Here is a 16015-nt window from a genome sequence, read left to right as displayed (position 1 = left end):
AATAGATTTTGATCCCTTTACCTCTTCCTCCCGTGCCCAATGTGTGCAGTCAGTTGACATACCTGCTGTTTTTGTTACAGATGCATGAAAGATGTAGGACTCAGTGGGAGAACTGGCTGCTGACGTAGGGGGAGGCTGAATGGCGTGGTGACCCCGCTGAGGCTGCTTGTCGGTAAGGGTGGCTGTCTGATCTCTCTGAATCTCGTTGCTGGTATCTGCCTGGCTGTTACTTTTGTTTTTTGATTCTGCTTGTCCTGGATGAGCCTGCAAACAAGGAAACAAGGTATTATTTTCAGTTATGCTGGTGGACCCTTACCTCTGATGACCAGTGCAAGCTGAAAGTCCTATTACCATTTCTTACCATAATAACTACTAATATTGTTAAATATTATACTTTGAAAAGCAGGATAGAAATGGGACCTTATGCGGTAAGAAAGAAACAATGTAAGCTAGAGAATTGAAAAGCTGAACAAATAAATAAAATTGTGAATGCATTTAATAGTCTTCAAGTAGTATTTTATTACAGGTTATGGTAAATAAGATGAGAAAAAAAAATGTTAGTTCACTGAGCATATTGTTTCAATGCCACATGCCAGTTGACCTGTACTGTATATGCCATGTGTCAAGAGTTCTCCAGGAGGAATGCAGCAAGCAAAGAACATTAACCCTCTCCTTATTGATGGAGGATGCTGTATTAGATACTGTTGCAGATCCTCCCCTAAATGCTTAAATAAGCCTTTTGTACCAAACATTTATTTTATCAAATTATTCACTGACCAAATGTACAGTAGGTACTCAGAGTACTAGGTATGAAGAATTGCTTCATTGGGTGAAAGTGGATTGAATGAATTGAAACTTTTTTAGGTAAATGGACCTCAAACTATTTTAGTGCTATTAGAACCTGAAGTACACAGTGGTAAGAAAAAGTATGTGAACCCTTTGGAAATAACCACATATATGTATAAATGTATCCTAAAATATGGTCTGATATTCATCTAAGTTATGGTAATGAACAAACACAGTCTGGTTTAACTATTTAACAAAAGATTACATTGTTCTTGTACATCATCTTGTACATTTCTCAACCTTTAAGTATTTGCGACCCGAGTTTTCATAACTTTTAATCGCGCCCCCCTAATGTTTTTATGAAACCCTAATAAAATGTATTCCTATATTTTTTGCTGCTGATACACTGCTACAAGTTTAAAATTTTCCTACAAAGAGCGAAATTATAGCACATATGGCAACATTCGCGCCCCCTTTTTTGTTACTTTGGGGGCGCGCCCCACAGTTTGAGAACTGCTGTTGTACATATTGAATATGTCATTCAAACATTCACGGTATAGATTGGAAAAGTATGTAAACCCCTAGGCCAATGACTTCAACAAAAGTGAACTGGAGTCAGAAGCTAACAAACCTGGAGTCCAATCAATGAAACAAGACTGGAGGGGTGGTTTAGAGGTACACTGACCAATTAAAAAGACTCAAACATTTTAAGTTTGCTGTTCACAAGAAGCATCTGCTGATGTGAAGCATGCCTTGCAAAAAGAAATCTCAGAAGATCTATGATAAAAGATTGTTGATTTACATGAAACTGGAAAGGGATACAAAGTCATTTCAAAGAGGTTAGATATTTGTTAGTTCACAGTTAGATAAATTGTGTATAAATTGAGATGATTTAGTACTGTGGCTACTTGCCCTAGAGGTGGCAGTCAGCCAAGATGTCGTGGAAGACACAACACAGAAAGCTCAGTGAAGTAAACAAGAATCGTACAGAAATGGCAAAAGGCATGAACAAATCATTGGAATGGAGTAACATTTCTGTTCAGGAGCTTACCATGCACAAAACAATGAACAAGCACGGTGTCCATGGCAGGACACCAAGGACGAAGCCACTGCCCTCCAACAAAACATTGTTACACGCCTGACGTTTACCAATCCTATTGGGAAAATGTTTTGTAAACTGATGAAACTAAAGCTGAATTGTTTGTGAAGAATACACAGCAGTATATATGTTGTGAACAGGGCACGGCATACCAATGTGAAAACGATGGAGAGAGTATCATGATTTGAGGCTGCTTTGCTGCCTTGGACCATGGACAGCTTGCCATCATTGAGGGGCAAATGAATTTCCATCTTTATCAAGGGATAATATCAGGATAGCTGTCAAAGAGCTGAAGCACAGTAGTAGTAGGGTGATGCAGAAGGGCAATGACCCTAAACATCAGAATAAATACAATGGCTTAAAAAAAAAAAATCCATCTTTTGAAATGGTCCAGTCTGAGCCCAGACCTTAACCCAATGGAGATGTTGTGAAATAATCTCAAGAGAGCCATTCACACCAGACATCCTAAAAATACGGCTGAGCTGAAACAGCTTTGCAAGCAAGAATGTTTCTAAATTCCCCCTGAAGGACTGATCCATAGCTACCAGAAGCCCTTGTTTGAGGTTACTGCTGCCAAAGGAGGTTTGATCAGTTATTAAATCCAAGGATTCACAAACGTTTTCCAGAGTACACTGTGAATGTTTGATAGGTGTGTTCAATAAAGTCAATGAAAGATTATAAATTGTATGTTATTAGTGTAAGCTTATTGTATTTGTCTAGTTCTGTGAATTCAGTGATTATTTAGATATGTTTTATGACCAATTAATGGAGAAATCCAGGTCATGCCAGAAGGTTCACATATTTTTTCTTTCCACTGTACAAGCACAGAGATTTACAGGGTTCTATTAGTGTGCAGAGCCTTATATTATGATATTAAGGTTTCATTTTTTTATATACATTTTTTCGCATGGGTTTCTGAAATCAAACAACTGTTTTAGAGGTTTTTGAGACTCCCGATTATGATTATCACATTTATTTTTTAGAAGTCCCATCCGCTTAAAGTTATATAATTTTTTGGCCCATTTCATCCACCATTTTGTATTTTGTATTATTGCTGCTATGTTTTGTTCCCATCCTCAGGACTGCTTCACAAGTTGCTAGGGGCATGTCCTTGGAGATCGTGGTCTTCAGGTAACAATGTGATGGGATTAAAGGTCATCTAAAAATTACTTTCTTATCTGAGCTATGGATACAAAACTCTTGTTTGTAGTGGTTTTCTTAAAAGCCTTCCATATTTTTTTCCAGTTTCTGACTTTTTTTGCCCTGTATTTTTGGCTCTTGTTTTGGCTTTGATGCTTGAGACTTTAATTGCATGATGTTGACCCTTATCTGTTATTAGTTTCTTCTCCTGGTAATTTCTCAGATCTTGTCAGTTCGCTGACATAACAGATAAAGGATGCATTTTTGACCATATTACATGTGTCCATTGCTTGCAATAAGTGCTTTGTGCACTGAACTCTATTTATTGCAATGTATCGGTGGAGCATTCAGAAAAAAGTGTGTGTCTTACATTGTACAAAAAAATGCAAGTCATTTAATTTTGAGTTTCTTACCTGTTTAGAAATCACCTTGAAGACTTCAGAAGAATGCATAAACATTCACTTGTGGCCAGAGCTGTCCTTGGCTAATAAAGCACTGCCTACTATCTTCTACTGTATACTGACAATACCCTAAACTCCATCCTCATGGCCAATTTCCCCTTTTTCAGTTCCACTGAGACCTAATTTTGTTGATGTGCTGGCCATGATGATTATAAACAGGGTCTGGGCAAGATTCCTACTCGCACCTTTGTCCATGCTGTTATATGAGCTGGTTTGCCCTTATGGAAACACCTGATTTCAATAAACTTTATGTCCCTTGCTCATATGTCTCCATTTTGTTGACCACTGCCAGTAAATTGTATGAACAGAAAGGTGAAATGTGCACCTTTAGATTTCACGTTTTGTTTACCAGTCAGTTAGTCAGTCATTTTCCAACCTGCAATATCCTAACACCAGCGTTTCTCAACCTTTAAGTATTTGCGACCCGAGTTTTCATAACAGTTTTAATCGCGCCCCCTAACGTTTTTTTGAAAGGAGCCCTCTAATACCAATTAGTTCTTTTTTAATTAATGATATATCATAGATGCATATTTTATTATGCCTACTTAACTTTTATCGATATTTATTTTTCTAGTATCAGAATGTAGTTTAAGTTAATTTGTTTTGGTTTCAATAGATGTATTTTTCATACCCCACAGTTTGAGAACCACTGTCCTAACACAATCCTCCCTGGAGCCAATCCCAGCCAGCACAGGGCGCAAAGCAGGAACAAATCCTGGGCAGGGCGCCAGCCCACCGCAGGGCACACACACATCCACACACCAAGCACACACTAGGGACAATTCAGGATCACCAATGCACCTAACCTGCATGTCCTTGGACTGTGAGAGGAAACCCACACAGACACGGGGTGGACATGCAAACTCCATGCAGGGAGGACCCGGGAAGTGAACCCAGGTATCCTTACTGCGAGGCAGCAGCGCTACCACTGCGCCACCGTGCCGCCCATCTTTGTTTTCCATATAGCGAAAATAACATTAATGGTACTGGCATAGCGATCTTATGAACTATGATTTAAAGACCAGTTAGTGTTATCTTCGGTCTGTTCCTTCATTCTGTCAATATTTTGCCCTGCCATCATATATCTGAATTGAAATGTTTAGATATACTGTGCTTGTATGGATGACTGCACAAATATAAACAGAAAATCACTTATTGTTTTAAATGATTACACTTACTTGATGTGGCTGCCCACCATTTGCATTGACGAGGCACTGTTTTTCTAGGCGAGCAATGGCCAAGCTCTGGTTATTGATGAGGGAAATCATGGCACCATACTTGCGCTCCAGCTCTTGGTGGCTGGCGGACACCTTGAGTACTTGTGCTGTGATATTGAGAAGACGGTTCTCCAGCTGTGTTTCCTCTAACGATTGTTCCTTCTTCTGAATGATCTCATGAAGAAGCTGAGTGTACAACTGCGTGATTCTGGAGTTCATGTTACGGCTCTCTTTGCGCAACAGTTTTACCTCATTCACAATGCCACCATCCACTTCCACCATCTGCTTAATATGTTCAATTTGCCTCTGTTGCTCCCCCAGCTCCAGTCGCAAATTGGCAAGTTCAGTTTTATTCAAGCCACTGATGTCCTCTGACATGAGGCTTTTGCTGCTCAGGCAAATGGCACCAGTGATCTTTTGTTGGGGAACCACAAATGTATATGAGCATTTCCCTGTAGGTGCAGCTGGCTGTGAGTGTGCTTCGGAGGACGGGCGATGTTGGTCTGATGCCTCATTGGTGGCAGCTGCCCCTTTTTGAGTTTTTTTGGCCTCACCGCTATCACAGTAAAGTTTTCCTATGAAGAGGAACAATAGCAGAGCCAATACAGCTGGTCTCCACATCTTTCCATACAGTGGGTGAACCTGAAACACAGTACAGATTTTTCAAAATTTAAGTTAGGAAAATGCAGAAAAAAGATCTTAAGAGAAAATATAGCCACAAGCCAACTGAGTATTGTAGGCTGTCAGTTCTATCATTGCCCTGACATAGTTGTGACTTAATAAGTCATAGTAACACAGTAGTATACATACAAAATAATAAGTTATATAAAGAACAGAATCAGTTATGCACAGTATATGAAATTATTAGTTAAAAGTGAAATGGTGGGAAAGTGGTTAGCACTGCTGCCTGAAAGTCATAGGTATGATACTTTCATGTTCTCCCAGTACCCGCTTTGCTTTTTCTCCAAGTATCATAGTTATCCTCCTATATCTCAACACATGCATATTAGATTAGACGGAGCCTCTAAGCATTTGAGAGATTTTGAATATGTTATGTGAGAAACTGGTTTCAAGGCCAAGGGTGGTTCCTGTCTTGTTCTCAGTGTCATCAGGATGGCCTCCCACTCCCTTGTGGTGGAATAAGCAGGTTCAGAAAATTGAAAAAATAACAAACTTTAAAACAGGGTCTACACTAATTATCTATCCCATTTATGTACAGAAATGTTACACAATACATCAATACGACTCTAATTGCTTTAACACTGGTAAATAATCTTATATCCTATTGAGTATATCTGCCATTGGTAATGTGAGAGCTGTAGGAACAGATGAATTGACAGAAGCCGCAGTCTTAGCCAGGCTGTTTCTAATTTTAATTATTTTATAGTTCATATTAATTTGAGGTAGAACATGAAACCACTAAATAAAGAAATATGTATGAGGATCTCCCTACGTCTACACGAATTCCTCTGAGTACTTAGTACACAAATTGGCCCAGGTTGTTGGAGTGTTAGTGTGCCTATCATTGTGCCATATGATGGAGTGGCACCCTGTCAAAAGTCAGTTACTGGCCATCAACTGATGCTGCTGGGATAGGATCTAGCTCACTGTGATTCTGAACCGGGTAAGAGGATTAGAAAATGGATGTCTGAGTAGGAAAGTCAAAAGCTTGCATGTAAATCAAAAATAGTAACATTTAGAAACAACATAATAATTTGTATTCGTGTAATTATATGTTGAGTGGCACAGTGGCTAATGCTGCTCCCTCTGAGATTCTAAATCCTGTGTCTGATTTGCAGCCACTGACTATCTACAGTATGTGGTGTTTGCATGTTATCATCAAGACTGAGATTTCCTCCATTGTTTTCTTCTACATCTCAAAGGCAAGCAGAAGCCATTAACTCATGGCTATACTGTAAACTGGTCCTGTTTGAGTTAGTGTGAGTGTGCCCTGTGATGGACTTGTAACCCCTCTATGACTGATTCCTGCCTTGAACCCATAGATGTTGATATAGGCTTTTGCTTTATTAGGTATCATCTAATGGAATAAAATCAGCACATTCTCACCCATGACAGAGACCATACTGACCAGAAGAATTTCTGAATGTTCAGCTTCTCATAGAGGTAAAAACTACTAAATATGCTTTTCTGTGCATTTACTATTTGAGGTGATTTTAAATCTGATAAATTCCTCTCATTAATGTTGTCTAATGCTGATGTGTGGGAAACTGAACTGAGCAGAATACACTGAAGTTATTCATCCTGTGTTTGAATCTTGCTAACGACAGCCTGCCTATTCATCTTAGAATAGATTAGTTAAAGATTCCAAGTGTTTATGTTTAATTAGTTGACTTGAAAGCAAACACCTAACTGAGATCCAGATGTTTTTTATGGGTTCTTTTTCTGCTATTGAGGAAAAAAGAAGAGCAAATTCTTTAAAGAGGTCTAGAAAATTACAAACAATTAGCAAAAAGCTGTGAGCTTCTGGTAGTAAGATCTGTAAAAGAGGACCATTAACATCAAACAACCTTAAAATCATTAGAAATTTGTTCAAGTAAACAAAGGGGTGCTTAATCTCCACAGACAATTGGTTCAAAAGATAAGTTTTAGACCGGCCAAGAGAAGTGTTTAAACATGTATAAGTGGAAAATTCTCAAGAGATTTAGTTTCAATACCAATACAATATGTGGCTTGTATATTTCAAGCTGTGATCTTTATTGGGTCTTTCTGTGCTTTCATTGGTTCCATGGCAGATGTTTTCTAAATATTTTCCCTATTAGAGAATGTTCCTAATGTCTTGATTAAGGCTTCTTTATGATACGCAGCTGCTCAGCCATTCCAAGAAAAGAAATAACCCAAGTTACTGTATTTCTATATTTCACTGTTCGCTTATGTTACTGTTTTGTAATTACAACCAACATCTACACAATGTACATCTCATACAGCACATGCATTTTTAATGAAAAGCATACATTTAAAAAAATAAGAGAAGACCATTCAGTCCAATTTGTCCACTTTCTATAAGTTGTGAAGGTTTCCAGTATAGGCTATGTCCACACCACTACATTTTAATTTAAAAATGGTATTTTTAAACAATGACAATCTCTGTCCATACTAACATTTTCACATCATTTACGAAAGTATCTCCATCCACTGTAAAACAACCAAATAAAAAACCTTTATGATGTTGACTGTTGGTGTGATGGGATGGTGGATGATAGAGATTGTGCATCTAAAACAGTGGACAGATATGTATTTAGTTTTGGGTAAAGTAAATATATTATCATGCATAAAGAAACTTATAGTCATGAAAACACATTGTGGACACAAGTACTGTATGACAGCTCTTTAAGGAAGAAGGACCTGCTATTACTTAAAATGAGCAGATGATCACAGTGAGAAGAGAGCTAAGCAAATGTAACACTCGATGGTCATCTCAGTGTCACATTCTGACAGTTCCAGTCTTCTAGGCCTCTGTGCTAAATGTTTCCTTTGTGTTATTTGCCATCAGACACCACTTATATTCATTTTACTTAACACTGCATACCGTAATTATAATAGATACACAATGCTGTTTTGATTTCCATGTTCGATCCTGGGGGCTAAATGTGTCTGTGGTTTCTGGCTCCTGCAAATTTCACAATTATTGAGTGATTTTACCTCTAAATGATCTCATGATTTAATTAGCTGGTCCTTTTTCCTTCTTTTACTCTACTTTTAGAAAAGATACTATTTATAAGAAATTTAGAAATTTTCGTATTTTTCCCTTAACTTTCAATACTTAACTCTCTTTTGTCATTTATCAATTTTTCGCTTCTTTCTGTGGGGTTTGCCACCTTAATTGTGTACAAATAATGATAATTAAACATGGACGAAGCAGTGAATTCTGAGATCCTGCTCCTACTTCAATGTCAGACCCACTGGCATGCTAATTAGTAAAAAACAGAGCAAATAATCAGAACAGCTGGAAAAGCAGAATGATGATGAAAACCTTAAAAATTGAGATAAAAAAATACATCATCATCCTCATGTAACTTGTATAATTAGTACAGCTGAATAAAAATTTAGCAAACTCCTTTCTATAATTTCTAGACTGATAACAAAACAAAGAAACTGAAAGATAATTATTTGCTTAATTAAGCTGAGAGTCCAGTCATAGGTAGAACTTGATTTTAATGAAAGTAAAGCACCAGTAGTTTGGCTTCTAGGACGGAACATGAGAACCACTGGGTTGAACAATCCTAGATATCTCTACCTGCATCCATTTGCACTGTCACACTTGTCATCTAGGTTACACAATAGGACAAGTTTGGTTTATTTTGACTTTTCCATGCTTATTGTATAAATCCAGACATATGCCATCCATCCATCCATTATCCAACCCGCTATATCCTAACTACAGGGTCACAGGGGTCTGCTGGAGCCAATCCCAGCCAACACAGGGCGAAAGGCAGGAAAAAAACCCAGGCAGGGCACCAGCCCAACGCAGGGCACACACACACTTGGGACAATTTAGGATTGCCAATGCACCTAACCTGCATGTCTTTGGACTGTGGGAGGAAACCGGAGCACCCGGAGGAAACCCACACAGACACGGGGAGAACATGCAAACTCCACGCAGGGAGGACCCGGGAAGCGAACCCGGGTCTCCTAACTGCGGAGCAGCAGCACTACCCACTGCGCCACCGTACCGCCCCCAGACATATGCCCCAGTGCTTATCACTTCAGCCATGGATCCAACATATGCCATGAATGGTGCAACAATGTTTTAAAGTATTTTGATGTATACTGTATAACCGGGATGGCATGGTGGCATAGAGGTTAGCTCTGCTGCCATACCACTCCATTGTTTGGATTTGTAATTGAAATAATTAGACCCCTATAAAACTCCAACAAATGATACTGTTAAATGTTATACATTTTTTAACATAAAATGCTGCACTAAAAAGCAACCACACTGTTTACTGTGTAATATTTATTTTTAAATATAGTAACACCTTTTGTTACCAAACGATTTACTGGTTTATTAATATTTTTATATTGTAGCACAATGTGATATGGCCACCAGCAATGTCAGCCTCTGCTGACATCCAGCCTAAAGAATTTAGCTCACTCGTCCCTGGCAGCCAAGCATCAAGGCTAGAGTTCAGACCCAAGTTTGGAAAAGCATGCACTGAGAAGGAAACTGATCTTACATATGCTCAACTGCGAGGCATAATAAAAATAAACAGAATTGAACTAAACACTTTCACTATGACCTACTGACAAGTTAAGTAACTTGTTCACAGCCACAAAGTGAATTGATAGATAGATTGCTTTCTCAACTGTGGTGCAGTGATTAGTGTTGTCACCTCACAGATCCAGCATATTAGTTTAGAAGTCTGAGCCTCATCTGTGGAGAATGCACATTCTGCCCATGTACTGTATATGTGGGAGTATTAGGTAAGGCACTAGACCCTTAAGCTGAAAAGCTGCTGGTTGACCCTTCACCTCTGACTCCATATGTGAACCAGAGCAAGTTACTTAACCTGCCTGTACTGTTAAAATGATCAGTAAACAGTTGTAATGTATCATGATATTGTACGTTGCTTTGGATAAAGGTCTCTGTCAAATATTTATGTAAGTATACCAGTGATTTTAAATTGTGCCTTTGTAAGTGCAAGTGTAGGTAATGGAGACAATGGGTCCTGTGGAAAATTAACATCTCATCCAGAGTTGGCTCCAGATACATTGTGAAATTTGTGCAAAAAGACACAGGTCCACCTCACATAATCTCTTCTATAAAAATAATTGACTTTATATAGAAGCATATTTTAAACTTCCAATAAATAATCTATAATGAACTAATCACTTGTACCCAATACTCCTGGGACAGGCTCTGGCTCCCTCGTAATCTTATAGTAGATTAAGCAGTTTTCAGAATGTGGGGTTGTTTTATGTCTTAATAAAACTTAGGTATAACCCTTTAGCTCAACCTAACAAACAGTAATAGGTGAATATTAAGCATTTAATGCACAACATTACTTATTCCATGTGAACATATACCAAAACTAATGGTAATTGTTTTGCAATAAAATAATGTTCTATTCAAACAAGTATTGAGAACGACTATAATTGCTGTTAAAATGGCAGCCACGTTTTTCTAAGGAGGTACAAAGATACAATTGTTAACAGATATTTGTTTTTATAGTTGGAGCACATGCAGGTTTAGGGATTTGCTTAAGATCCCACAACAAAACAGTGGGAGGAATAGGACTGATTATTTTGTGTCCTTGTCCTCAATGCCTGTCTGCTATAAACACAATATAAATGTTTCAAACCTGGTTTATCCAGTTAACAGTCACAGAGTGCAGAAACATATTCCAAACATAATCATAAGTTCAGTTGACAACACATTATTCTCATAATTCTCTCAGTCCTCTTCATCTCAGCTTACCTCCGTGTTGTTCTTACGAATTCTTCATAAGGTCTCTCCTTTACTCACGCACTTTTAGGGACGACTTTGCTTATGCAGACTTTCCCATGATAGATGTTAAATGCAATCTTGAGCATAGTCTCTGCCAGTGTGAAAGTGCACTGTGGATTCCTGTTATCTGCTGGTCACTGACCACTTGGTTTCATCCTTAGTATAAACTGGTTTGGTAGAAAGACTGTCAAATTAACAGAGTCTACAGCAATTCCCTGGCTAATGTCTCTGAAAGTGTGGGAAAGCCTGCACCCTCAGCTTTTGCAATCCTCCCAGATTGAAATGTAAACTCTTTATCCTCTGGCCTCTTTACTGCTGGAGCTTGAGCAGCAAGCTGCCTGGACCATGTCCTCATAAACATTTAGGCAGATCCTGTTCCCTAGCAGAATGATCTAATTAGTTTAAAGCTATAGGCATGAAGAACAACAGACTTTAGAAAAGCAGTCAGTCACATTCTGTCTTCTGCTGTCAAATGAAGCCAAAGACAATTATTCTCTGACCCTCCTCCATGCCCACCCTCCCTTTCTGGCTCATGTTGCAGGCACATCTGTCTCCTTTCACACTGTAGGTGTGCTTCTGTACAGCGCATTGAAGTACAAAATGGAGTTTAACACACCCGGGGACACTAAATTTCTGTGTGTATTCATTTTCCGTGTCTCTCTCTCTCTCACCATCAATGACTTTTGAGTTTCAAACACTAATCTCAGGCACCTGGAAGATGGATTATGGAATTCAAAATGAAAAGTTGTGAGATGGCAATATTAGCTGCTTCACCACCTCATAGCCCGGAGACAAGTCCTGAGATCAAAACAATAATAATGGAATATGTTATTATCACAGCAGCATGACATAACGTCTCAGTATCAGTTCCTTTTTCAATTTATTTTTGTACAGAGCACTTCACTGAGTCCAGGCTCAAAACACTGGTGAAAATCAACCACTACAATGCACATTGCTAAACCAAATAACATTTACATTCACGAACACACAAACTATGTTAAACACACAGTAAAACAGAGCAATTCAAGTGATAAACAGAAACAACTCGTAGAAAAGTCTTATTAATATTAATATCATTAGTTGACAATGGAAGAGAGAAAAACAAAACCCTCCGTCAACAGCATTACTGGCAAATGCAAACCTCAGGTGATCCACAGTTAGTTGTAAAAGGCAAAGTCACAGCTCTGATGATCTTGGTTTGTCCACCCCTTCTGGGCATTCTGTAAAATCATGATTATTACATTCTACTAGCTTATGCTTCCATTCTGATGATTTCTTTTCCTATGTTGTGTTCAAATACTATCCCTGATGTAAAATATTTCTATTTTACTCTATCCTCCTATTATTAAAACCATCTTAATCCAGTACAGGGTTTTGGGGGCTTTAAACTACTGTTTGATCTTTGAATGTTTCAGCAATCCAAGTGTTATATGAAGAAGAGGCAAAAATCTCTTTGTTGGGTTGACAAGTGGTTTATGTGCCCCACTTTTCCGCCCCTATGGAGAAGGCAGTTCTCTTTAATGTACAGAGATTCTTTAGCACAGCTGTCCTATTCACAGTACTTGGTCTATCTAAGCTGCATTCTGGGTAGCAGTGCCATGACTTTGAGATCAGCACAGATGTTCCAGTTGCAGTTGTTGTACTGTGTATATATGCTTATAACGTGAGAGAAAATCACAAAAATAGGCGAAGGTAATAAAATAATACATGACAGGGAAATGTAAAGGCGATTTTTATAATGAGCAGGCCAAAATCCATTCGTGTTCAGGAAGCAAAATCTTCATTGTACAGTGATAAAGGCAAGTGTCTGGTTTTGAAAAAGCCTGGAAATCATCAGAAAACTTAAAGCAGGCCAAGTTGAAGATTTCATAGTGATTAGAGACCTCACAGCCTACGCTGAGCCTGCTTCATGTTTCAAGCTTCAACTTGCTTTTACAAACTGATATGCCCCTTAGGGTGGAGGAAGGTGTATCTTTACTGTACTAAGATAATATCATGTGTGTTTATGCCTTGATTATTTTAAACAGTGCCAAGACATTTAAAACAGGCCCCCCGGCATCATTATGAGTTGTATGTACGGTGTCCTCTCAGATGAACAGACTAGTGATGACCACCTATATTACAGCACCTGGCAAGATTTATTTAGGAATCCTAACCTTTCTAGATTGTGTTTAGCACAGACGGATGTGTTCTTTTTTCTCATTACTATGTTCATGATATGCTTTGATTCTTTAGTATTCTTTAACAGAGTCCACCTTCAAAATTAAAAAAAAAAAAAAAGGCTACAGAATGTAATATTTCCAGGAGTGCATCTAAGGTGACACAGTGGCACTGTGGTTTGAAATATTGCTTCATGTATCCAGCATCCTGCGTTTTATTTCTAAACCTCCTTAAATTAACAAGTGCATCACTGGGGATGCCCATGTTGATGCAGGAAGAACATATAAAATTCACATAAACAGCAACTGGTTGCAGGATTCAAATACTCAATCCACCTTGACAACAAGACTAACCAGTGTGACACAAGTTAGGTTAACTGGAGTGTCTAAATTAGTGCAGAATGTTCACGTGTGGGTTTGTGTCAGTGTGCCATGCAATAAACTGACTTCCTGTCCAGGGCTAATACCTGAAATGTACTTAATTATCCTAGGAAAGGCATCAGCTTCTGTTTTTAATTGAATAAGTAGCTACAGAAAATTAAATGGAAAGATAAATATGTTCTCTCCTTGCCTGTGTGATCTTTTCTCCCATATCCCCAAAATACATTTCTATAGTTAAAAACCCTATGCCAGTCAGACGCAGAGGTCAAATTCCAGAAATTCTAAGCAGTAAACAGGAGAGGGTTAGTCTCTTTGAGAGTGATTAACTCTTTCCTGCGAGATCCTAATAAGAGATGGCTCTGCCTGACACTACACACTGCCTTGTTCACAAATATGCCCACAAACATAGAAATCATGTTGAGAAAAGCTGAAGGCAGCAGTAAAGACATGACATATAAGCAAAAGATCAAGTAAAGTAAATTTTTCAATAATATAAAAATGTCAGGAGTATCTAGAACTCAACACTTTTTTTTAACTCTTAGCAATGGATTGTGCACATGTGCAATTTGTGGGAGAAAAGGAAGACTAAAGGTTTAAGCAGCGTTATACTTGTGTACCTGGGAGAATCATCTTCCTGGATTTACAGAGATAATTGATACCACTCCGGGGTGAGAGGGGACGCTAATGCTGTCTCTTCTCTTCCACCTGCAGCTCTAAGACACCCAGGGCCATCTGGTTTCATAGAGCCCACTCTAGTCGGGGCACCAGACAGCCCTGAAAGAAGGCATCTGAATTTGGACTAGGAACTCAACCCAGACAGCATGCAAATCCTTATTAAAAAGAAATCTACTTTGGGCTAATGCACCTGTCTTTTTCACTATAAACCAGCTGGCTTCCATTCAAAAAGAAGTAACTATTCCATTTTATATAAAGCTCCTTACTGTGATATTTGGGTCAGAGAGCTGAACAAGAAGAGGACTCTCAGGAGCCATTATTCATATTCATATAGAGAGCATCTGGATGAGACTAGTGCAGTGATTAGGGATACACTGTAACTCTCACTTTGGCCATTGTTTGTGTGGTGTTCACATGTACAATGTCAGTGTGGATTTTTCTTTCCTACCATTCAGGCCTTTGAAGGATGTGACCTTCATGTTAATTGCCATACTGCAACATTCTCAAACCTACTACTTACTCTATTGTAGTTTTTTATCAGTATGCTGCTGCTGGAGTATGTGAATTTCCCATTGGGATTAATAAAATACCTATCTATCTATCTATTGTCACAAAGCAAGAACCACTCCTGGACAGAGCATTGACTCATCACATGAACATACCCACATGCCCTCTGGGCCAATTTAGAATTACCAGCTTACTTAATGAGCACATATATGGGGACATGAGACGAAAAACCAAGCAGAGACAGCAAGAGTTTGGTTCACTGGAATCTCTAAATTAGTCCAGAATGAGTTGGAGTGATTGTGTTCCAGTGTGCCATGCAATGGTTTGTCTTCACATCCAGGGATGATTCCTGAATTGTACTTAATTATTTCAGGATAGGCTTTGACCCCGTGTCTCCAAAATGGATAAGTGGCTACATGAAATGAAAGGCAGCATGTTAATAATACAAAACAAATTAGCTTAAACTTCTTACCTCCAGTAAAACTTAAATGCAGGGTTATTTTTTTGGCTTGTTCTAAAATTCCTTGTAATTGTATAATTTTTACAATGAAGACTATAGTGCCATAATACATGTAGTATTTTCTGATTTTAATTAACTACTCCCACCAGAGATCCTGGCCAAGACATAGTGTTTGCACATTCTCTCCATATGCAAGTGGGTGATCCGGCTGGTAAGATCCTCATTGTTGGGGACCTGAGTGGCTAGACCAGACCAAGGGGTTGCCCACGTAACGCCTGGCTGCGGCAGATAGAGGGTCATTTCTGGAGGGTGGGATTGGACCACGTGTCTGCCTGGGGGGTTGCAAACTGGGATCCCGAGTTGTTTCGTTGTGTAGTGGTTGCGGCAACGCACTGTACCAGTGCATGCTCCCCAACTTGACTTGACTTGACTTGACTCCCCCCACCAAGTACTTTATTTTGTTTTCCTCCTGCATACCAAATTCGTCCACTTTAGTTTTACTGGCGACTCTAAATTAGCCATGAGTGAATATTGATTGGCATACCTGTTCATAGTTGCTTCAACACGTCCTATTTATATGTTTCCTTGTGGATGACAGAAATAAAAAATACATTGTCAAATTCATCTCGTCAAGACTGGGTGTTTCTGCTGGTTGTAAGAATAA

General features: G+C 38.8%; 1 protein-coding gene across 1 annotated transcript in view; it reads right to left on the bottom strand.

The window, feature by feature from the left end:
* Window positions 1–11644, bottom strand: part of angptl6 (angiopoietin-like 6) — a 28572-nt gene extending 16928 nt beyond the window's left edge. The window contains exons 1-3 of the mRNA XM_028823895.2: window positions 11140–11644; window positions 4665–5345; window positions 63–264 (exon numbers count right to left, since the gene is read on the bottom strand). Coding sequence (XP_028679728.2) covers window positions 63–264; window positions 4665–5324 — 862 coding nt within the window. The 5' untranslated portion in view covers window positions 5325–5345; window positions 11140–11644. The remainder of the gene's footprint in view (window positions 1–62; window positions 265–4664; window positions 5346–11139) is intronic.
* Window positions 11645–16015: the final 4371 nt, after the last annotated feature.

Source organism: Erpetoichthys calabaricus, chromosome 17 (genome assembly GCF_900747795.2).
Source record: "Erpetoichthys calabaricus chromosome 17, fErpCal1.3, whole genome shotgun sequence".
NCBI classification, from domain to species: domain Eukaryota; kingdom Metazoa; phylum Chordata; class Cladistia; order Polypteriformes; family Polypteridae; genus Erpetoichthys; species Erpetoichthys calabaricus.
Note: the sequence above shows the minus strand (reverse complement) of the source record. Positions and strands in the feature narration are given on the sequence as shown.